This window comes from Pyrus communis, chromosome 7 (assembly GCF_041283825.1).
Source record: "Pyrus communis isolate YQ-2024b chromosome 7, ASM4128382v1, whole genome shotgun sequence".
Classification (NCBI taxonomy): Eukaryota; Viridiplantae; Streptophyta; class Magnoliopsida; order Rosales; family Rosaceae; genus Pyrus; species Pyrus communis.
Genome location: NC_142571.1, coordinates 5,845,097 through 5,869,045, shown reverse-complemented (window position 1 = coordinate 5,869,045; position 23,949 = coordinate 5,845,097). Strand labels below are relative to the sequence as shown.

Below are 23,949 nucleotides of genomic sequence, written 5' to 3'. Positions count from 1 at the left end.
TTCTCAATGATTAGTCATGGTGAGAGTAGATTAATCAATTTTACCTCGAGTTGTAAATGAAAGGAGGCGTTGGAGAACAAAGGAGGCTTCGGAAAAATTAAGTAGGGCAATAACTAAAGAGGACTGTTATCGGCAATCGAAAAATCTCATTTTGTACTCTATACTTTCTATAATTAGAAAACAAAAAAAATACATTTGTAAGAAGTGCATAATAAAATTTTTGGAATGCCAAAAACAGTTCCCTAACTAAAGACCATATAAGATCCAGCTTTGTCCTTAAGAACGTAAATAACCAAATGTCAAGTTCGACGCAGGACTCCGATACAACTTGAGAACAGATTTAATAGAAGATCGTTGTGTTAAGAGAGCAACTTTATGTCTACATGGTTCAACCTCAAAAGGTTGATACTTGGCCTTTAGGACCCCAGCCTCCAAATCGCCATGCCATGGATCAGCTGCCATCCCTATCTTGCCAAGGGGGCAAGGTTAAATGCATACGTACTTTTGAAACCCAAGCCTCCCCCCCTTTTGGGGCACACAAAGTATCCCACTTGAACCAGTGAGCACGGCATCCGTCATTAGCTCCATTCCACCACAATGATTAAGGTTGTCACAAAAGGTCTTGGGCACGAAAAAACACCCTACAATATACATTAAGGAGCCGCCCTTTTGAGCGTTGAAGGCATTTCCATTGACATTCTTTTATATAAGGCTAACAATCTCGACACATAAAAATGAAAATCTCAATCTTACATATCATTAATTACGTCGAACTCAAATCGAATCTTGATCAAAATCCGATCAATTGACAAGTCTAATCAACTCTTTTTTTTTTTCATTTAATATGATAATAATTAAATCAACTCCAAAGATTACGTTTGAATTGTTAGAGTTTGAAATGAGATGATAACAATTTTTTTTTTAACAAACGATACTATTTACATTAAGGGACCTCACAAGGTACTAGCAATAATGTGGTTCAAATTCGTCTTTGTCAAAAATCAAATCTAAGATATTTTATTTACAAATAAAGAAGAATACTATTAGATTATAATATAAGTGACGAGGTGATAACATTTAAATTGCTCACACAATCCTAATCATTTCCGCTAGGTAGGTCGAACACTAACGACTTTTAATCAGGTGGACTGGAGTCCGAGAGGCTGCTAGGCCAAATCCAAATGGTTTGCGTCAGCACTCCAACTAGTGGACCCAACCAATTTTCGGACCGGTTAAAAGACCCAACAATCTGTCCCGCCATATTCAGCTGAAACCGGTATCCAAAAGCTTCAGGCGTGCGCCTGTCTCAGTCGTTTCAGACTTTCAGTGCGTTTCCAGTACTACCATGGCTTCTTCTATTACCTCGACCCCGCGCGAAGGAGATTCGGTGAACCAATTTTCTGTTCTATTCATACCCTTTACTATACATATATACATATATGTGTATCTGTATATATTTCTTCTGTTTTAATTCAATCCCTATTATTTTCTGTTTGGCTTCTGGGAAAATTAGGAATGGAGCATCGGACATCTTAAAATTTGTATTTCCAATGGTTAAATTCTAATTTTTGATTGTTTTCCTGAATTGGGTCGGAAATAGTTATTGTAGAAATGTGGATTATGTGAAAAATATAGTACGTTTGATTCCAATTCTTGCCTAGTATTTGTCTGAAGCCTTATGTTTTGTTCATGTTATCTGATAGGTTCTGGTACAGAAGAATTTGATTGCGAGGACATTGACATTGAACCGGCCTCGGCAGTTGAATGCCCTTAACTTTGATATGGTATTGCCCTATCATGAACATGTACTTTATTGACTTTGTTGAGAGTTTGAGAGCTTACTCTTTTTCCCGTTTTCATCTTGTGTCTATGTTTTACGATTTATATTTCGTGTCTGTATTATTTTTTATTTGTAACTCAACTTTCTATAATTCAAGTTATGAAATAGATTATACATTTTCAAGGATAAAATCTAAAAGAATGTATACCTCCTCAAACTATTTTTCTAACTTTCTTTTTACAAAAAAGAAGGTATATACTGTTTTAAGAATCATATCAGCCCTTGAAGGTCCCGAGAGGCATCATGTTGAAATCAAAAGTGGAAATGTTTATGGTACAAAAGTATGAAGGGAATGTGGTCTTTCCAAAGTACAAAAGTACGCAGAAATCAAGCATTAATTCAAGAAATTTTTTGGTCTTCAGACATTCTTTATTCTGAGTTTGCCTGCTTCATCTTTTAATCGACTGTTAGATAATTAAATTAATCTGCGTAAAACTATGTCATGCTTTTTCATGCAGTGATATTATCTCCATGGCTATAAGGTGTGTTTAATGTAGGTTTTGGTGAAACAAGAATATAATGGTTTACATTTCTAGTTTCTTTCTTTTTTTTTTTTTGGTAGATTTCTCGTCTATTGGAGCATTTTCTTGCCTTTGAGGATGATGCTAATGTCAAGTTGGTAATTGTCAAGGTACTCTTCTTCCATGCTCTAGTTTTATGTATTGTATTTAAACTTTCTCAATGAGAAACAAGAAAGAAGAATATTGTCTTACACATGCAGTTGATCTTTAATTTGGGATATTTGATGTTTGTTAATGTGTAAGCATTTAAGTTATCACTTTTTTTCACAGACCTATGTTGTGTGCTTACATTTTCTTTTGAGTTTTGTATATAAATATTAGCATCAAAGTCTTTGGCTTGATGTTGTGAACCTACAATCCTGTTAAGATGTAAGCTCGTCTTTAGATTCTGTTTGATTTTCTCCAAGAAAGAGGATTTTAAGTTTATTGGGAGTGCATGTTTCATACCACTTGCAGCCCCACTTAAAAATTCATCCTGATCATTTTGCTTATAAATGGTTGAGAGCATAGAAGTTTTATAGTCTCTTGGCTTTAAACCAATACCAACTTGGTATTCTTTTTCATTTTCGGCTGGTTTCAGTTTGCTTGCTTAGTGGCAATCCAAAAGGATGGGGATTTAACCTGAAAACATAATTTATTTTGGTGTATAATGTATTGTGATGGATAGAGGCTGTGCTTTTATCCACTAAAGCTTTGATTGAATTAATAATTGAATGATCATACTCCTGTTTTCAGCAAGACAGTGAAAGTAAAACATTGTGACATGTGTATGATCTGTTTATCTTTTTCTAGGGGAAAGGAAGAGCCTTTTGTGCTGGTGGAGATGTAGCGGCTGTGGTTCGTCAGATTAATGAAGGCACAACTGCTTTTTTTTCATCTGTCTTTTCTTTTTCTATTTATATTGAGCATATTTACTGATCATTAACATCACGTAATGAGCAATAGCTTCAGTTTAGGTGCACACCTACCTGTTATTAAATTTTCCATTTCCAGTTCTGCTTAACTGTTTGAAAATGTTGAGTATCTATTTGTAAGATGCAGTAAATTACTTTCAACCTGATATCACCCTGTTGCATTATAACTTAGGAAATTGGAGATTAGCTGCTCATTTTTTTCAAAAGGAGTATACCTTGAATTATTTGCTGGCAACATACAGTAAACCCCAGGTGACTTAGTTCCTTTGTTAAGTGCTGTTTTCATAATAATATTTATTCAGTTCTGGTATCAGAGGTATTATTTCTTAATCAATTTAGCTTTATTTAGAAAAATATGTTTTTCTTACTGTTAGCATGACATCCTTGAAGGTTTCAATTCTGGACGGGATTGTCATGGGAGGTGGGGCTGGTGCTTCAATACATGGAAGATTCCGTGTTGCAACTGAGAATTCGGTATGTCTCACTTTATCTAAGGTCTGAAGTTAGCAGTAATTTTGGTTGCATCCTTTTGATTTGAACTATTTGATCTTTTTGTTTTCTCTATTTTCCTTCTTTGTTTTAAACTATGGGAAGTTAACTTCTCTTATATTATCACAGTAGGATAAGACTGAATTACATGTGAAAATTCTGAGTGCCCTATATGGAAAATTTCAATGCTCTATCTGTATGCATTGTAGTTAATTGTCTGTTGTGAGATGCTAGTTATTTTGTCACTTCAATATCTTGAAAATAATCTCATTACTTTTTGTTGTACATCAATAACAATTTTGTTGCTTTATATGGACCCAAGGTTTCTGTGAGTACATTGAAAATCTATAAGTATGAGTTAACCTGATCAAGGAATGAAGACATAACCTTTCTATGACTTAAAGAATATAAAACACGTTTTCTGTTTCATGGCCAAAGTCCATGGGTTTTGAGATAATATAAAGTCTATAAGGCGTATGCTGAAATTGTGTCAAAAAATATTGATGACATATATTGCACATATCAGAGATTAAAATGTAGCATTTCTTTATATTTATGGATAGCTAAGATTTTCTGAGCTAAATGGGGGACTTGTAAAGAACAAGCATGCAAGGAAGGTACATAAGTTCCCATTATAAAAACGCTAAGGGGATGCATGAATTCCCAAGCTATGTATATGGTTTGAGATTATGGTTTGACCTTTGTATTGGGAAAGAAGAGGAGGGATCTGTTGTTTTCTACAAGTAAAAGCAAGAAATCTGCAGACTGTGTTATTTGTTGCATCGCTGTTGGTATCCCACCAAACGGTCCAGATCTTTTACTGCATTTGGGGAGGCAATTGCAAAGATATCTGTCCTTTTAGTAGCAACTTAATCCCTTGTATTTCTTATGAATCCTTTGCAGGTTTTTGCAATGCCAGAAACTGCTTTGGGACTTTTTCCGGATGTTGGTGCCTCTTATTACTTGTCCAGGCTTCCTGGATTCTTCGGTAATATCTGTTATGTCTCTGGTTTACATTTTTGTTTGACTTAAATAAATAATTTATTTTTTCTTGTACTGTCTTTTGTATGAAGGGTAAAGTGGGAAGTATTGCATGTGCTCATCTTCTTTACTACCTTTGTTCTCAATTATTGATTGCCCCTTCTCCCCTATGTGCATTGCAGGAGAATATGTTGGTCTTACAGGTACCAGATTGGATGGTGCTGAAATGCTTGCTTGCAGTCTTGCAACACACTTTGTTCCATCAACGGTGTGTTATCTCTAATTATCATCATATTTTATCTATTCCAATGGTCCTAATTGAAACTTAACAAGAAGAAGATGACCTGATTGGTTAAGGAGTTATGCTAGTTAAGAATCATAACAAGTAGCAGCATGTTATTCCTTCCGTTTGAGACTTGAGTGCTTATTCTGTGGTTGGTTTATTGACAGAGATTGTCTTTGTTAGAAGAAGCTTTATACAAAGTTGATTCAAGTGATTTTGCCATTATTCAAGCAGTCATAGATAAATACTCGCAGAGTCCAGCTCTGAAGAAGAAAAGTGCATACTACCGGTTAGTATTTCTGTTCCTTTTTTCTTTAACTATTTTTTCTAGGATGTTTTTCTTTTTCTTTTTTTCTTTTAACGGACTGCAATTCTCATGCGCGAGTTGCTTTGAACTTTCCATTAATGGAATTCACTGTTCTGTGTGATCTTGTTTTTCTTCCAATGGATTAACCAGTGGAACTCACAAGATTTTATAACCATTTGGATCACCACAGCGGAAGCATGAACACCATAAAACTTTGGACACCAACTACATTCCTCATTATATTCGTTATTTTAATGGTTGAAGCACATCTAACAGTTACAATGTCTAAGTTGCTACACACTTAGAAGTTTCTAGATGTAAAATTGGTGCTTTGGCTTGGACATTAAGGAGAGTAACTGCATCTTTATGCATTTGTCAAGTTATAACAAATCCGTTGCGTAGTCCAGAAATTGATGCGTCTATTAGTTCAACTAGACCCATCATTTGTTGAACCAGTTATATATTCTCAAAAATGAAAAGCTGGGAATATGTTTTTTGTAATTTTCAGCTGTTTTGAATACAGGATGGATGTTATAGACAAGTGCTTTTCTAGAAGAACTGTAGAAGAAATTGTATCTGCCCTTGTAAGTTGATTTGAGTTTAAAATATTGGAAGGCTTGGTTTGATGTTATCTGTGTTCTGGATCTTTGGAAAGTTTATTACTCTTTTGGCTCGGTACTTGAGTAGTTTATGTTTAGTGTTCAACTTGTAGATTAAGTATGTATACTTTACTTGATGATACCTATGATTTGTATTAAAGGAGGATGAGGAGGCTCCAAACGGAGTGGATGCTTGGCTAACTTCAACAATTCAAGCGTTAAAGAAGGCATCACCAATGAGTTTGAAGATTTCTTTGAGATCGGTATGTCTACTGCAGGCCTTAAAATTGCAGTTGGTTAATTGTAGCATATCAAAATTACTTATCATTAGTTTGTGTAAAACTGGTATGATACTAGATTGTTTTTTTACTCCTTATATAGAGCAAGAATAAGATTGCTTGTTATGCACTGGGCAGATGGTATAGGGTTCCATAAGTATATTCTAAAAATATGAATTCCTGCTTCGTCCGTAAATTGTATAACAAAACTAAAATTTGTTAAGCAGCTTACATTGGACAAATTTGAAGGGAGTAAAATGGAATTCACTATAGTAAGGTGAAATAAAAGTCATCGCTCACATGAACATGTAATATGATGGTTATGAAATGCAAATATTTCTCTTTATTTTCTCTCAGCACAAAATGAGGCATTGTATACCACACAAATATCACCTAAAGCTTGGAGTTGAAGTTTCATAATGTGCTGAGGACAAACATTAAGACACTTTGCGTTGTATGAAATTGAATTGGAAATTTTTTGGGCTTGGTATTAATGTGTTCCTTTCGATTTTAGATTAGAGAAGGAAGACTTCAGGGAGTTGGTCAGTGCCTTGTTCGTGAATATAGAATGGTTTCGCACGTTGTGAAAGGAGAAGTCAGCAAGGACTTCAGAGAGGTTAGCTTGTTCAAATAGTGTATCCACATTGTTTTTGTTTTCTCGGGTGACTCAAGCCTTGCTTTTAATTGCAGGGTTGCAGAGCTTTATTGCTGGACAAGGATAAGAACCCAAAGGTAAATGACATTTTATAACTTTTCTTTTGATAGATCATCTGCGCAAGTAATCAACATATACTGAAGGTGTGTAATCATCTAATTATAATCGACAAAAGTATTTAAACATTCTAAATTGACTTATTTTCTGTTAACCTTTACTGGGAACCTAAAACATGAAACGTTTAAATCTATGTACGTCATTGATGGTTGTGCTACCACAAAATGGCCCTTGTCTTAAAATGAGGGTATTCTTGCTTTTGACAAGTTAACTTGTGTGTAGAGAAATTATCTCTGCTGCTCATCCTGACTTTTTCATGTTCGGACGCGAAGGCATTGAAACGCCTAAAATTTTTGCTCTAATGCCAACAGGGCAAATAATTTTGGGTGTAGAATCCCTGTTGTGTGCTTACTCATCACACACACACGCACGCGCACACATATCTGGCTGTGCATATATGTTTTTATCATACAAATATGTGTGTATTTTGTGCTTTAATTTTCTTTGGATTCTTCTCTTGGTTCTTCATGCAGTGGGAGCCTTCCAATTTGGAGCTCGTCACAAACCATATGGTCGAGCAATACTTCTCTAAGTTGGATGATGAAGGATGGGAAGAATTAAAGCTCCCTGCAAGATCAAATTTGCCTGCAACTGCCATTGCCAAGCTTTGAGTACTCCGCCGTTTCTACCTGCTCAGACCTTGTAACTTGTCGAGGCCATTTAGTTAAGTTCGCACTTCAGCAGGTACATATAAAAACACCGCTCAAGTTCATGGTAATAAAACCGAATGGCTCGGTAGTAGGCATTTCTTGTGTCAGCCAAATGATATAAATCTGTATACTCATGGTTAAAGCCTATGAACACAAATTTGCACAACGTATCAAGCGAGGCATTCATTTGTCGATATTAATGTTCTTCTTTTATCATCTTTCTGCACGTTTGAATTTGGCAACTGAGATTGAACTTGCTAGGTAAAGTTTTGCAACCGGTAATGCTGATATGCATGTTGTACGGAATGCCTTTCAGCAGTTGTTGGTATCAAAACCCTCGTACCAATTACCGTACCAAACTTTCGGTTTGGTAAAATCTATTACCATTACCATACCAAACTTTCGGTATACCGAAGTTCGGTATTGCCAAATGTTCGGTTGGCATGGTATGGCAATGGTAATTGCCACTTTATTTTGAGACAAAATCTGTTTTTGCTTTGTTCAACATTTCATATTTCGTGCCTCTGTGATAAGACAAAGATATATAAACCAAATGCATAGACGGAAGAAAATTCTCATAACAAGTGCCCAAATGGATTTCCACCTTCAAATGGATTTACAGCCGCATGAAATGTTGATGAATTACTTGAAAATTATAAGCCTGAAACAAAGAATGGAAACATAAAGCAGTACCATAGGTCTACAAGGACAATGCGTAGCCTAATAATTCCTCACCTTAGCGGTACCGGTTGATTATTCAACGGAAACATAAAGCAGTACCACAAGACTCACCTCTTTAACTTAAACCTCTCCTTAGCTCCGGATATTTCATACATTGTAGCCTAAATTTATCTCTTTTTCATCATTCACAATTCACACACACAATAATTCAAATGATGCACCAAGATTCATAATGAAAATTAACCTTACAATCCAAATAGAAGTTAAAGTTTCAAACCAAATGAAAATTGAACTAAACTTCAAAAGGTAAAATTCATTGATCAATTCTTCAAGTTTAAGATGTCGAAGCTTTTGGAGGAGGCATTGAACTTGTAGAAGATTGACTTTGTGTCAAGCCTAAATTACAAACAAAGAAAACATATTAGTAGCAAGAAGAATTAAAGTTGAAAACCATTTAACAACAAATTTACTAAAAAAATTAAAGCATATCTTACTTGTTTCAACTTCTTCCATTTCCTTGTAAAATTGAAGCATATCTTCTGTTGGTTCTTTGTAGAAGTTTACTTCATCCACCCTAAGCCAATCACTAGTACACACTAGTGCCTCTACCATTTTAGGAGTCAAGGATGCCCTAAAAGGGTCCACAACCCTCCTTCCTAGGCTAAATGCATTTTCACTAACAACAGTAGATGTGGGGATTGCAAAGATATCCTTGGCTATTTGTGAAAGAATTGGGAACTCTTTTGTGTTTGATTTCCACCAATTCAAGAGATCAAAGCCACCAACAACAATACTAATATAAGGAGCGGCGAAGTACTTTTCAACTTCATTAGATATCTCCAAAAGGCGTTGCTCCCTCCTTTCTTGTATAAGCTCCTTCATCATTTCAATTTTTTTCTCATCACCCCCACAAGCTTGAATTATGTACTCCTCATTTAGTTCCACATCTTCCCAATGGATCCCCAATGGTAGTAGAAGAACCCCTTCTATACTCATTATACAAATCAAGCAAGCATTTTTTAATCTCCATAAGCATCCAAGCTATCTTTCTATCATCTCATCCAAGTGTTTTGAGGCTAATGGTAATCATTTGAAGTTTATAACAAGGGTCTAGAACTTGGCCAAACATAAGTGGGTTCACATTCTTAAAACTTCCCCAATACTTGTTAAATTTATGCATCATTGTAGTAGCCACCCTTTGCAATGTAGGATTGGTAGGATCTTTCTTTTTCTTCTCAATCTCTATTAGTAAAGCAACCACTTGATCCCATAGCAAAGTTGATGTAACATTTTTTGTTGCGCTAAGCTTCAAAGTAGAATCATGAAACTTCTTAAGAAAGTGGGTAAAGGCTAGTGATTTCTCCCAATCCTCCTCATCCGGAGGCCCCACTTTTTTTCCCAAATTCTTCTTTGAATCCATCTCCATTTTTTCAAAGTAATCACAAAATTGCACATTCTCCTCCGCTATCCTAAGAAACACCTTCCTAAACTTGTATGCAACGTCAAGCATTTTATATGTTGCATTCCACCTTATAGACACATCAAAAGGCACATTTGGCATCTTGTCCATCTTGAATAAGATAGCAAAATCCCTAAACTTATCCAATCTAGCCGGTGAAGAATGAATGTACTTGACACAATTTCGAATCCCCTCAACCGACTTAGCAAGCTCCTTTAGCCCACTCTTGACAACTAAATTTAAGATGTGACAAGAACACCTCATATGTATGTACTTCCCACCAACCAAGAGAGAATTCATTTCCCTAGCCACTTTTTCATGTAGTTAATCGCAACATCATTGGCGGAAGCATTATCAACCGTAATGCTAAAGATCTTCTCTATCCCCCATTGGTTCAAAAACACCTCTAGAACTTTCCCAATGTCTTCTCCCTTATGACATGTGATCTTTATGAAGTTTAAGATTTGTTTGTGCAATTTCCATTCACTATCCATGAAATGAGCGGTAACTACCATGTAGTTAATGTTTTGTACCGATGTCCAAGTATTGGTTGTGATACTTACCCTTTGATTATGCATTGCTTCAAATAACTTAGACTTCTCCGACACATAAATCCCACACACCGGCCGCAATCTTCTTCCTATTTAGAATCTTGAACCGAGGTTGAGCCTCTTTCATCATGTCAATGTACCCACTACCTTCAAGCACCTTAAATAGTTGTTCATCCTTAATGAGAAACATCACAACCTTTAACTCAAGCTTTTTTTGGTTAAAGGTGTGGGGGACCAATCCACCGCTTGTAGACTCATTTGTTAAGACCGGTTTATTATTATCCCCTTTCATATAAAGAGGTGAGTCTTTACAAACTTTTCTAAGGTAATGTCCTATGCTTGATGTCCCATTTTTCCCAGGATCGGGCGGAACCTTTTTTTTGCAATATGAGCAAATTGTAAGGTGAATGTATTTCCCTTTACCCAAGGTTCTTTTCACTCTCTTAGCATGTAACCAACACTCCGATTGCAACCCACTTACATCTTCATATTCATCGGGCACATCTCTTCTCTTACCACTTCCCACACTTTCATCCCTTTCTCCTTGATTTTGTTGTTGAGATTGTGTTTGAGGTTGGGGTTGGGGTTAGGGTTGGGTGGTGGAAGGTGTTCTAGTATTAGAGCCACACAGAGATTGGCTTGTCCTAGACTTATCTTGACCTAATACCGAAAATAAAACACAACATTATATCGTATACACATCATATCCAAATATAGTAGAAGCTTTCGTATAGATACACATCATACCAAAAATAGCACCCATTCCAATTGTCTCAATTAAAAAGCAAATAAAAAACAAACATAGATTATATTCTTAACTGCTTGTTATAATTTACAAACCAATGTCTTGAGCTTAGGCTTACTGCTTACCCATCTTAGTTTATAATCTTGACAGAATACAGCCTAAACGCATATTGTATAATTCCCATCAGTACCGATCAATCACAGAAAACAGCCTAAATGCAGATTGTATAATTCCTCGAAACTAAACCCAACAACCAAAAAGCAGAAAAGCATAGAAGAAAAAAAGATATGCATCATTGACAAGTGATAACTCGATCAAAAGGTCATGCAATTCCTAATCAATTGAGTCTAATTCCATTTAACAAATCAATTTATCAATTTAGGGTTTCTAAAACATTTTTTTTATCTAACTCTTGAGAATTAACCTTGATAGGCGGAGTCCCAGTAGAGACGAAGATGAGATGGATGAAAGTGAGTGAGATTGTTCAACGGAACGATGGGAGAATCTGAGATAAGACGATGGGAGAGACGAAGTGTAGTCTGTGTAAAACAGCTGAAACTTGAAAGCTTGAAATGAGAGAGGAAGAGCGAATTGTCACTCACTAGTTTGTGTCTACTGTCGTTTGTCTGTAGGGTTTTTTTAAATTATTAGAATATTATAAATATATATTATAATTTATAAATATGTGTTATATTATAATTATATATTATATGATAATTTCGGTACGGTACAGTAATACCGTGGTAATGGTATCCATTACTAATATTGTACCATGAAATTTCGGTACGGTACAGTACCGTACCATTACCGTTGGCACAAAATCGGTATGGCACGGTTGGCACAGCAATTTGGCAAAAAAATCCACCCCTAATCAAGCTGGTTGCTAGGGTCTTGGGTCACCATCACTGATTAGACACGCTACAATTTTATTTAATAATAGCGCTCACCTATAAAATAAAATTTCAGTATGACTGTAACGCAGCCTAAAAACACAGCTAGAGACAATCTTTTACTACAACCAACGATCCCGCAGAACTTTTAGAAAGAAAGATCCGAAGGGTACTAGGATTTCACCATGTTTCCAAATCACCACCAAACAATGATTGTTTTTGTTTTTGTTTTTATATTTATACGAGGAATTGTTATCTGACTGTAAGTTTCTTTTGTCTCTACCTCTTTTTATATTTTGAGGTCAAATGCTCATTTGGCTCTACGTTTATCCAATAAAGATTGACGCAGTTGATTGAAACAACCAACAGTGCATCTTAAATCGCAATATTACATGTTTTATTATAAATTCCACTTAAGGTTCAAAAATCATTGCTTTAATTATGTCCAATAAACGATATAATATTTACAAAGTTGGAATTTAAACATTGGAATCATTTACATCATGATAATCTCACAATAATGAAGTCGCACAACCATAATGCGCCTGTCTGGGCCATAAATAAAAACAAGGTTTGCTGTGTGTCTAAACTATTTTTATTTACACGAAAATAGCATGATTCCAACCATCAACTTTGAAGCTCAATTGGGATCATATCCCGTAACTCAAACGATCACCTTACTCCATCCCAACTCGTTCGATGGTTCGGACATTATTTTTATCAAGATGCGTCTGCCAAGCAGACGATCAGACCTGGGAATATGTTGCATCCTTAAATGACAATGTACACGTCATTTGACATGCTAAAGTCACCACCCTGCAATCATGCAAATTGCCACAAGACACTGAAGAAAAAAAAAATTGATTATGCTATGTTTATTTTAGCAACATCATACATGCATTTAACAATTAAATGGCAGAAGCAAACTTATATGCACTCAAAACAAAACTTTACCCATGAAATTTAAAGCCTACTAATGTGGTGAACCAAAGACTCAATTGAAATTCACAAAAAGAGTCGAGAGTTATTATACCTTTGTAGTTCATCTTTGCATACGTAAAGGATAATTATCTAAAGTGAGGGCCTTCATTCCTCTATTTGAGTTGGACTCCATAGCCTTCATCTTCATCATTTTGGCTCATTGGATTCTCAAAAGCCACTAAAGAAGGAGGCCTCTACATTTCGACACTAAAAATGATTGAGGAAGAAGATGAGTGACATGGGAGGGAAAAAAATGCAAGCAATCCTCTTCCATGTGACCGACCTCCTTAGAAGAAGAAGAAGAAAAAAAAAAAAAAAAAAAAAAAAGAAGATATTTTCTCTCTTTTGCCTCAAAGAAACCCCTAATGAAAGGTGGAGATATAATTCTCCTTATACATGGCTTTCAACATAAGTGAAAACATCTCCCTTCTCACAACTATGCCTAAAGCCTTTGGGCTTTTGGACCTTTTGAGTTTTAGTTACTAAGTTGTCATACAACTTAAGTTAATGGCTTTGACTATTCGAAGCCTATTAGATCTTGAGGCCTAACACTAACTCGATATCTAAAACAAACTTATTAGTTTGATTAATTAACAAATTAATTAATTCTAGCTATAAACAATTAAACCATTTATTGTCCTTACTCAACTCCGTTGTATTCTTCAATATGATTTTCTCTATATCAATACTCTTAATCATATTGTTTGGTTGATAGTTATTCATGTCTACTATTTGATCTAATCCTCTTGTCAATGTACTTCTCAAATCTCATTCATGTGCTGTGGCCAGAGACTCTTAATTATATCATAGAGTATTCTCCTTGAAACGTTTGAAGGTTAGAGATCCCTTATTGTACACTCACATGCCTCCATGATTTGCTCAACCACAATTTGTTTTTAAACTCAATACGTATAAACATAAGACTCATATTCTATGTGAGTTGAACTAAAACTTACTCTGAAAAGAAAAAACAAAAACAAAAACCTACTCCAGTTAAGTAGAAACAATTAGCAGGAGAGAGATTGCAGCCAAAAGAAAGGTAAGGGGAAATTTAGAAAGCATATCTAGGGATAGATGCAGTTCCATCGATGAAAAGGATATATATCCTGAGCAACACAAAATAAAATAGTACTATACCACCATTGAACCAATATCCGAATCATATATATAAAATTCTAAATCATTAATTAGACTTTCACAATACTTGTACCAGTTCAATTTTTTTCATGAGAAAATTAACTGTATTTTGCTGTGTGTTTTGAAAAATTAATACAAAACTTGAAAGAAGATAAAACCCTAATTAGCGAGGATCATTTACAAATCCCAAATAGTCCTTCAAATTACAAGGGAAACATGGATATTGTTTCCATGAATTTCCATGCATCTTGAAGATCTTCACCACCTTATCCTTTGTAGAAGATCTGCCATCCATGTGCAACAATGCCACAAGCTTCTTCACAGGTCCACAAATCAACATTTCCTCCAATACCCTCTCGGTCGGATGAAAATTACAAATCAACCATATGATCTTCACCCCAATCTTGGTGGCAGCATTGGAAACATGCAACATTTTTTTGGAAATGGAAACAATGCCCAGACCATGTTCCACCAAGGCCTGCCTTCCCTCAGCACATTCACATAACAACTTTATCACTTGTAACATTTTCTCACATTTGGATCTGTTGGAGTCTGGCAGTAGCTCTATGAGGACACAAACTGCACCCGCTTCAATTGCCCTCAGCCTGTTTTTCTTTGATGCTGTCAATATTTCTATCAAGACTTCCAAGGCACGTGAACTTGCTTTGCTACATATTTCATCCGAAACAAGCTCCAACAAGGATTTAAAAAAATCTATACCTTGATCTTGTACCACGAAGCTCCAATCATACTGGGTTTTCGCCATCTTCTTGAATATGGTAATGGTATGGAGCCGTGCCTCAGCGCTTCCTCGCTGAAGCATGATGGCCATTGATCTGGTTGATTCTTGCTTCGATAACAATTTAAATGTTTTCCCTTCTTCCAATATGGGAAGTTGGTGAAGAATACAAAGAGCCTCCTCACAAGCTCTAAACGTAGTGAAATCCGAGCTCTCCAAGAGAATTTGATCAAGAATTTGGACAAGAACTTCGACCCCGTTTGATCGAATAAAATCATTTTTCATCTCGTCATCTATCTCGATGATGGAACGGAGTTTCTTAATCGAATTTACCTTGAATGGGGATGACACGATTGTGTTGAGATGCGCTTGAATTTCGTCATGTTTATTTGAAGGCCTTGGTGTAGATGATGTTGAGCAAATAGCTTTTTTAGCATCCTCCTTGGTTTGCCATGCAACAATGAGCCTCTTGAGGGTGTGGTTTGGAATCATGTCGAAATTCTCAACGCTTTGCATTGTGGCAGGACAAGTTTTCTTCTTGTAGGAGAAGAACCATTTCTCAATGTTGTTACGCTCGTAGGTGACACCAGTGGAGATGGTGACGGGATATTTCATGAGCTCCATAGAAATGGGACATCTGAAATAGTACGGAGGAAAGTCGTCCATGGCTGAATGATCTGCAGGTGTTTTTCTCTCTGATATCTCAAGATCCTCCATTGTAAAATCAAAGAGAAGTTGAGGAGGTTATGACTGATGAGGTTATTAACAATACTGAGATCTCCTCTCACACACACGCAAATATGTATATATATAGTGAGGGGAGGAAGGTGTGGAAGTCCAAAAAAAGGGAAAAATTCAAAGTCAACATATGGATATGCATTTGGTAGCTATCCCTAGCTGTAGCATTAAATCTACAAGTCAGCACAGGAAAGTTTCTTTGTTTTGAATTTATTTTAAAAATTTTAAATTTTAAATTTAATTCTAATTAAGTACCATAAGTCTACCATAGTTGTGGTGATATTCCTATCTGACCCATTTCTTTTTGTTATTTTGCTTTCTTATCCAAAAATCTAATAATTTTATGAGATATATCCACCGCTGGAATAAACGTTTCTGCTTGGTAACACATGGCAAGTAGCTTGACCGCAAAAATAAAAAGATGGTAAGAACACCATGGCAAATTGACGAGGAGTTACTTTGTTCATGCAAGTGTTTGGTTGACCATGTTTAAGATTAACTTCCTTTTCAGAAAATTCAAATTAAAAGAAACGGCGCGATTAAATAAAAAGGAAAAAAGCATGCCAGTGATAATTTTGCTGGTTCACAAATATGGCATTAACATAATATTTGAGTACATTTATTTGCAGGTTAGATGTATATACAATGAGGAGCCAATTAATTTACAGCAAAATCAAATTTTTGGAAAAATCAAATATATATAATATGACATCGGCTCATTCCTGGTAGTAACATGAATGAAAAATAATTATATCTTTAATTCCAGATTTGTTTGTGACAGCATTGTAATATGATCACTGATCAGGGAATAGGTCTCATTTTATCCAATGAATATGGATTTTGTTGAGAACGAATTTCACATCAGGAAATTAAAGCCTTATTTAAAACACTTACCACATAATGTATTATTTTACGTATTACAATAGGAGTGAATGACAATGGTGTAGTCAGAATTTCTAATAAGAGGGTCAATCTAACTTGAGGCAAAGAATGAAATGACATACACTTTAAGCCCAAGTGTCTTGAGTCTCTTTATCCTTAAGCACATATGAGATTAGGTTATGTTTAATTGAGTGACCTTTGTAGACCTTTAATTAGCTCCGCATGTGGTGAACGACATGATTGATATGTTTTACTTCTAGAGTATATTCATAAAATACAACAAACGTATGTGATAATTTAAGTGAAATTGTTATACCACATGACAGTGTATCGAGTATATCGAAAAATCTTTCATAATGCACCGAAAAATCTCTCATAGTGCAGGCTAAACCTTGATGATTTGAATTCACAGCTCATCTGGAGATCAGGGATCCTTTTTCTAATAACAGGGCATAGGGAAGATTTTATAAGTTTTGGTGTGGGAAAACAAAATGAACATAAATATCCGCCCGTTTTGGGAGTTGACTTTAAAAAGTTGGGCACTATTGCAATTGATATATAACCACTTACATCTACATCATACGTTGCGCGCACAACATATATATGCATGGTTTGAATCTGCAGTTTTCTCTTTTCTTTTTTTTTTTCTTTTTTAAAATTTATAACTGATCATATTAAAAGATGGAGAGTTTTCAACTATATCTATGAATTTTCTACATGTTTCAAATCAATCTCACAAAACACACGGCGAATACTGCGAGGCTAACATGTTCTCAATTAAGTATGTACTTTTTATAATATTAGGAATATGACGGAACAAAAGACCAAGATGTTTTTATGTTCAATAACTTGTAGCTACCAACGGTTGAGCTGCCTTTTGTTGACAATGATATATACCATCTAACTCTCCAGGTGAAAATCTGATCAAATTCAATAAAAAAAATAAAAAAATTGGAGTTGGATCAACAAATTTTTATTTCTAAAGTTTATTATTATTAAGGGAGTTGGATCAGCAATGTTTGACAGAATAATAGAAATATAGAGCTGATGATCACGCTAGTTTAACAAAAAAAAAAAATCATTGGTTTTGTTTAAATAATAGAAAATTGGAGCTGATATCAAGCTAGTTGACAAAAAAAATCATTGGTTTTGTTTAATCGGGTCCAATAGTACATGGTATCCAAAGGAGAGCTACACAAGTTGACAATCTTTTTACTCTTAATTTTATTCGACATTTTATATTAATTTATATCAAGAGTAGAGGGAAGTATTTAAACTTGAAACACAATGATTGAAGAAGAAAATCTTAATTTTCAGGACAATAGGCAGGTATTGATAAATTTGAGTATAAAATGCCTTAGTTCTTTCTAATAAAAAAAAACAAGAAAACTGATTTAGTTTCTTCAAATGTCTACATTTAAACTATCGGGAAGTTCGAACACTATTTTACTAAGGGTAATGCTAGAGAGCTTGAATTCTTAAACTAAATTTTGTGCATAAAATAGTTCGCCAATCATATGTGCAGTATAGTTGTACTATATACTGCAGTCTGTATAACCAATCACTATTAAGCAGGGCGATTTTGTATGGTGTGAACTAAAACTAGAGGAGAAAATTTAAACCATATCACTTATTCGGAAGTCTAGGCCCGAGCTTATCCTTTTTTGGGGGATTTTATTAAGTTTTAGCCTAATTACAGTTCAAAACCATATGACTTGATGTTTAACGTATCATTTTCAATTCAGAAATTGCGTCTACATACTTTATAAATCTAACAGATACGTGAAATGAAACGAGATATATTTACACTGTGATGTTGACAGAATTCATGAAGTAATTCTGAAAGTTTGACAAATTAAACTAGATATTATAATATTATGAAACCAAAACCAGGATTTACGTTTGGAAGTTGAAAAAACTCTAGAAATTACATTTAACCATAACCATTTACCCGTTTTTTAACCCGTTTATCCTTTTTTACCGGTTTACCCCTTTTTTTTACCCATCTACTTTTTTTTTTTTAACAACTTGAAAATTACAAAAGAAAAATTTGTCATAATTTTCGTTATAACCGTTGTATGTGCTTACCAGTATATCGTTATAATGGGTATCAATTTAAAGCAGTCTGTACAAAACCTAGCTAGTTCTGGAATCACAAATGCTCGGCTTTCTCCATCCTCTCATGCTATTTCAGATGATGGTAAGTATCTGTCCTAAACTCTCTTTCGAACCTTGTCATTAGTCTAGACCAGATTTTGATTTTGTTTTAAGTTTTTGTGTTATATGACAATTCCTGTACTGAGGCTTCACCTACACATTTTTCAAAATATATGCGACCCTAATTATTCATGTGCATTGGAGAGTGACTGAGTTATTGAGTCAAATATAATGTGTTAGCTTTTACCATCATCTGTTACAAACAAAAAATATAGTAGTCATTATCGTTACATATTTAGTGTATATACTCCCAAATTAAAAAAATTCACTGAAGTTAAATAAAAATGTTAGTCTTATAAGATTTTTTATACTACATTTATCATTTTTAATAGAGATAAGACTCATATGTGTTGGTAAACCTTATCTCTATTAGACAAGGTGTGATTGTGGTATGAAAAATGTGGTCGTGTAGCAATTCTCGAAGTTAAAATTATAAAAAAAAAAAAGGATCCACTTTATATGGCCAAACTTTTAGCATTTTAAGATATCATATAACGTCATAATTAAGATGCTCAAAGTTTTTTTTATTTTTTATTTTATTTATATCTTTTTTTTTTCTTTTTTTTCGTTCATCTTGGGTTTGAAACTCCCTCTTCTTTAAATTATTTTTGGCCGGAAAAATGGTAAGGTGTATGTTGGGCCAAGTGGTGGCAAGGAAGTGTAGGGGAGATCATATGCTTAAATTATATTTATATCCTTGGTAATATAATAAGAATGCTCATCTGACTGTGAGAGATGTGATGGCAAGGACTAGTCTATTATATATGCGTCGTGTTAGTCGGTAGTCAAAGCTTATTTTTAATGTTAAACTTTTCTTATATAGTGGCAAGATCCATGTGGAAACAGAATAAGCTAATAAGTCAGAAGAAGGGAAGAGATAGTAAGATGCCCAATTGTCAATTTCTTGTTTATTTATGTTATTCAATGCTAGCTTTTTTATCAACACCCTCAATCTTTCCATGTTATATTTTTCGGTTTGATTAGAACTATATATTTGCTCAGAAAAATCTCCCAATATAATATGAAATAGTTAACAACAAAAGTGAATCAAGACTCAAGTTTTAAAACTTGTTTAATTCGATTATCAATTTAGACAAAATTTTAATTTCATTAATAAGGCTGATAAAGGATTAGACAAGTCAAATTACTCATAAAACTTAGTCATCGACTATAAAACTTACTCTCTACACGCACAAAGCGATCAAAAAGAACCATAACCCGTAAGTATAAAAGTAGGCTACTTTCTTCTCGTTAAAAGTGATTAGAAAGGTCTAACTACTCGAAGAAAGCCGCAGCCAAGTGGTATGACCTATAAAGATAAGGATGTGATAAACTTTGTAGATATATTATTAACGCATAAATTTGGCTATACAAAATTTGATAAAGGGCCCTTGTCCCTAGGCCTCTAGCTCCCCGCTCTTGCTCATGGCGGATGACCTAGTGTCGCGGCGTTTCTACACCAGGGAGGTGGCGGTTCAATTTGAATGAAACTAATGGTGGGCAAACGTCACAAGTTAGCAGTTGTTGAATTACTAACTAAGGTGGTTAATCCATTAATGAACTTGCTGGTGGTTTAACGTCTTCGCCCATCCCCTCTTCTTATAAGACGGTAACCTAAACTTTTTTAAATACCCAATATCCTCCTCACCATTAGATATTCAAAATTTTCATCCATGACACTTTCTGCCACTAACTAAAACCGACAACCGCCAACCAATTATATTTCCAACCAATTCGTGCAAGTGTAATCAATCGACTATGTATAGCACCATAGCACCAACTCATCTAAGTGCGGAAAACCATAAGTTTTTACCCTCTTAAGTTGGTCATGTATCGTCCACCTACCAAATATGGACGAGCTGGAAATATCATTACCACGGCCGAAGCCAAGAAGAGTACAGAAAGCCAACTCCGGGATAACAAACATCAGGCTAAAAACACTAAGGGAATAAAAGGAAACCGAGAGAAACACCCCCATGTCAACCTTTACAGCCTCCCTAAACAAAAACTAGTTTGGAGGGCATGGAAGCCCGTCCTGTTCAAGATTCTTACAAATGAAGATAAGGGTCTATCAAACCAGAGCAAGTCGCTCATCTCCGCTCCATAATGCGACACTATGAAATCCGCCACTCCATTTGCTGATCTTGAGACCCAAGACCAGTTGCACGCGAGAAAGAGGTTGCCCACCTGCCGAATCTTACAGAGGTTAGGAAACACCTCCCAGCCTCCATTATCTATGCAACCATTGAACCACGAGATCACCTCCTTAGAGTCGGACTCTAAGATAATTCTCGAGTACCCCATTTGTTGAGCCAGAGCGCAGCCCTCCAAAGCACCCAAAGCCTCTGCCACCAGGACGTATGGAGCCCTTATTTCCTTCCTCCTTACCGCCAAGCAGTTGGAGTTCGAGTCCCGTACCACATATGACAAGTGCTACCACCCGCCTTCCAACTAGTATCCACATTAATCTTTACCGTATCATTGGGAAAAGGGGACCAAGGGGGATTAAACCGAGTCCTTGGTTGCTCCCTGTCACTCAAAACAGGATCCCTAGCCCTCGCATTCTGAAGCGACGCAGAAGCACATGAGATAGAATGGAAAAGAAATTAAAAAATATAAAAAAATAAAAATAAAAAGCCAAATATGGACGAAATTTGGTGTTCGAGAAAATTTCTGAAAATATGACGATGAAGATGAAAAGTTGCTTCAAGGCAAGTATAAATATGCTATCTATCAAACTTTATTAGCGTCCACATCAAGTTTACAAAGGTGTCATTGAATAATAAGCTATATGGATACAATGAAGCATAGCTTTATGCTTATTATTTGTCAAAATTTTGCACTCTCATAAGACAAACCCCAAACACACAAGAGTTAACAAGGAATACTCAAGTAAAAAACCAAGGAAATTTGCGAAACCTAGAGAAAAATTGTTCCTAGTGTTTTGGTTTTTCATTGAAAAAGGTGGAGTAGGCTTTGTGTATAGCCTTGAGTATTTGTAGGAATATCAATCATACTTTCTTCCAAAATTTCGCCCTCTATTTAAGGAGGTTTAAGTATCCGATTCTAAAATGGAACAACCATTCAAAGCCTGATATCTCTTGGTTTGCACTCTTTGATCAAGAAGCACCACTTCAAGAAAGACATGTCTGCTCATTTGATTTCGTTCTCAAACTTAGAGAACATTGATTTGAGTAACTTTGGTACTATATATGGAGCTTCCAAGCTTTAAACGTATTCACAGAACTCCACCTCCGAAGAGGTGTGAGAATTTGAATTCTGCAAGGTAGACCGTGTTGGATAATGGCCAAATGTTTCCTTGTTTTGTGGCATGTTTTGTGGCTTAAATTGCTCCATGTTTTGTGGCTTTTTCAAAGCCATGTTTTGTGGTTTTTTCAAAGCCATGTTTTGTGGCTTTTTCAAAGCCATGTTTTGTGGGAGAAGGCTTGGATTAAGAAAAGCATAAAAAGAGAGCATTTGGCTAAACAAGGATACGGATGAGAGAAGGAAAGCATCCAAAAAGAGATGGTGTGAGCATTTGGCTCTACCATGGGCATGGGTGAGAGAAATCAAGAGAGCTAGAGTGAAAGATCTCTTGTGAAAGAACTCTTGGGGTAGAGTGAGGCTCTTGGGAAAATTCTGTGAGTGGGTGTACAAGGGTTATGGGATTGGGTTATGTCAATTTAACTCATGTGTAACTTGTACTGTTTTTCTCATAGTGAAGAGCAATATCTCTCCGAGGACGTAGGCAGGTTTTTGCCGAACCTCGTAAATTTCTCGGTGTCTTTATTTCTTGTATTTTATTTTGTTCAACTGTGTGTGATTTTGGTGAGGTTGTAATCTGAATCTCGGTTCCGCACTAACGAACGGGCCAAGGCACAACAATTGGTATCAGAGCATCGTTGGGGGCTTTGGTTCGTGGGAGGTCCAGATTTGTTGTTCACCATGGAATTTTCAGTTGAGCAGTTTAAAGGGAGAGGCGGTTTTGCTCTTGGTAAGGGAGAGGAGTAATGGAAGCCTGAAGAAATGGAAGCCGTGTTTAGGGATGCTTGGATCAACTGCGAAAGTTGATGTTGAGGAAGAAGACAAAGGCCTCTTTCTTCTTACCTCACTTTCAGATTTGTACGAGAACCTTGTGAAACTTTACTGCAAGGAAAGAAACAGTAAGTTTGGAGCAGGTGCAAGCTTCTTTGGTGTGGAATGATACACACAAGAGACCATGGATGATGGTGGGCACAAGACTGCTTAAGCTATTCAAGGTTGAAATCGTGGAAGAAAATTGGAAAGAGGATCTGAGAGAGACAGCAGGTTCGGATCCGGTTCCGGAGGCAAGGGTCCACAGTGCTACGGGTGCAAGGCCAGGTTAGCAAGTTTGTGGTGGAAGACTTTGAGTATGCCCTCTAGGTACTTGAAGCAACACTTCTCCTGGTGATGTTTAGTCTCAAGTGTTGCAGGGGTTTTGCAGCAGGTGGAGCTATGGGATTCACAGGTGATGAGAAGGTCCTGGGGTAGGAGGAAGTGTGGGAATTTTGTCTGGCTCGATGGGTTGTTGCTGGAAATAGGCGCGCTGACGAGTTTCCAGGTTGCAGACAATGAAGAGGAGGAAAACCTGCTGGAGGAGACGAGGATGTGTTGAGATCCTGTCTGAAGCTAAATGGTGATTTTTAGCTTGCAGCAGCTGCACATGCATTGGCAGTAACTGAATCGGAACAGGACCAACGAGGTTGATTCAGAGTGTGCATGCTGGTACGTAAGGCCAATGGACTTTGGTACAATTTGGCCAAGGTGGAGATTGTTGGATAATGGCCAAATGTTTCCTTGTTTTGTGGCATGTTTTGTGGCTTAAATTGCTCCATGTTTTGTGGCTTTTTCAAAGCCATGTTTTGTGGTTTTTTCAAAGCCATGTTTTGTGGCTTTTTCAAAGCCATGTTTTGTGGGAGAAGGCTTGGATTAAGAAAAGCATAAAAAGAGAGCATTTGGCTAAACAAGGATACGGATGAGAGAAGGAAAGCATCCAAAAAGAGATGGTGTGAGCATTTGGCTCTACCATGGGCATGGGTGAGAGAAATCAAGAGAGCTAGAGTGAAAGATCTCTTGTGAAAGAACTCTTGGGGTAGAGTGAGGCTCTTGGGAAAATTCTGTGAGTGGGTGTACAAGGGTTATGGGATTGGGTTATGTCGATTTAACTCATGTGTAACTTGTACTGTTTTTCTCATAGTGAAGAGCAATATCTCTCCGAGGACGTAGGCAGGTTTTTGCCGAACCTCGTAAATTTCTCGGTGTCTTTATTTCTTG

At 36.1% G+C, this 23,949-nt stretch overlaps 2 protein-coding genes across 3 annotated transcripts; one reads left to right on the top strand and one right to left on the bottom strand.

Moving 5' to 3' along the window:
• The first annotated feature begins 1,117 nt into the window (after positions 1-1,117).
• On the top strand, positions 1,118-7,850 carry LOC137735493 (3-hydroxyisobutyryl-CoA hydrolase 1). 2 transcript variants are annotated; one of them, XM_068474925.2, is made up of 14 exons: positions 1,118-1,387; positions 1,704-1,784; positions 2,403-2,471; positions 3,154-3,217; positions 3,448-3,527; positions 3,666-3,749; positions 4,668-4,752; positions 4,928-5,013; positions 5,196-5,317; positions 5,859-5,919; positions 6,096-6,197; positions 6,727-6,828; positions 6,903-6,944; positions 7,458-7,850. In XM_068474925.2, the coding sequence occupies exons 1-14, from the start codon at positions 1,346-1,348 to the stop codon at positions 7,593-7,595; spliced, it is 1,158 nt and encodes a 385-aa protein (XP_068331026.2). In that variant the 5' UTR covers positions 1,118-1,345; the 3' UTR covers positions 7,596-7,850. The 2 variants fall into 2 exon arrangements, with proteins under 2 accessions (XP_068331026.2, XP_088553917.1); XM_088697791.1 differs by having other exon boundaries at positions 1,260-1,553.
• Positions 7,851-14,083: 6,233 nt separating this feature from the next.
• On the bottom strand, positions 14,084-15,595 carry LOC137733250 (E3 ubiquitin-protein ligase PUB23-like). The gene has a single exon (XM_068472398.2). It carries the CDS (start codon positions 15,532-15,534, stop codon positions 14,242-14,244), a length of 1,293 nt encoding a protein of 430 aa, XP_068328499.2. The 5' UTR covers positions 15,535-15,595; the 3' UTR covers positions 14,084-14,241.
• Positions 15,596-23,949: the final 8,354 nt, after the last annotated feature.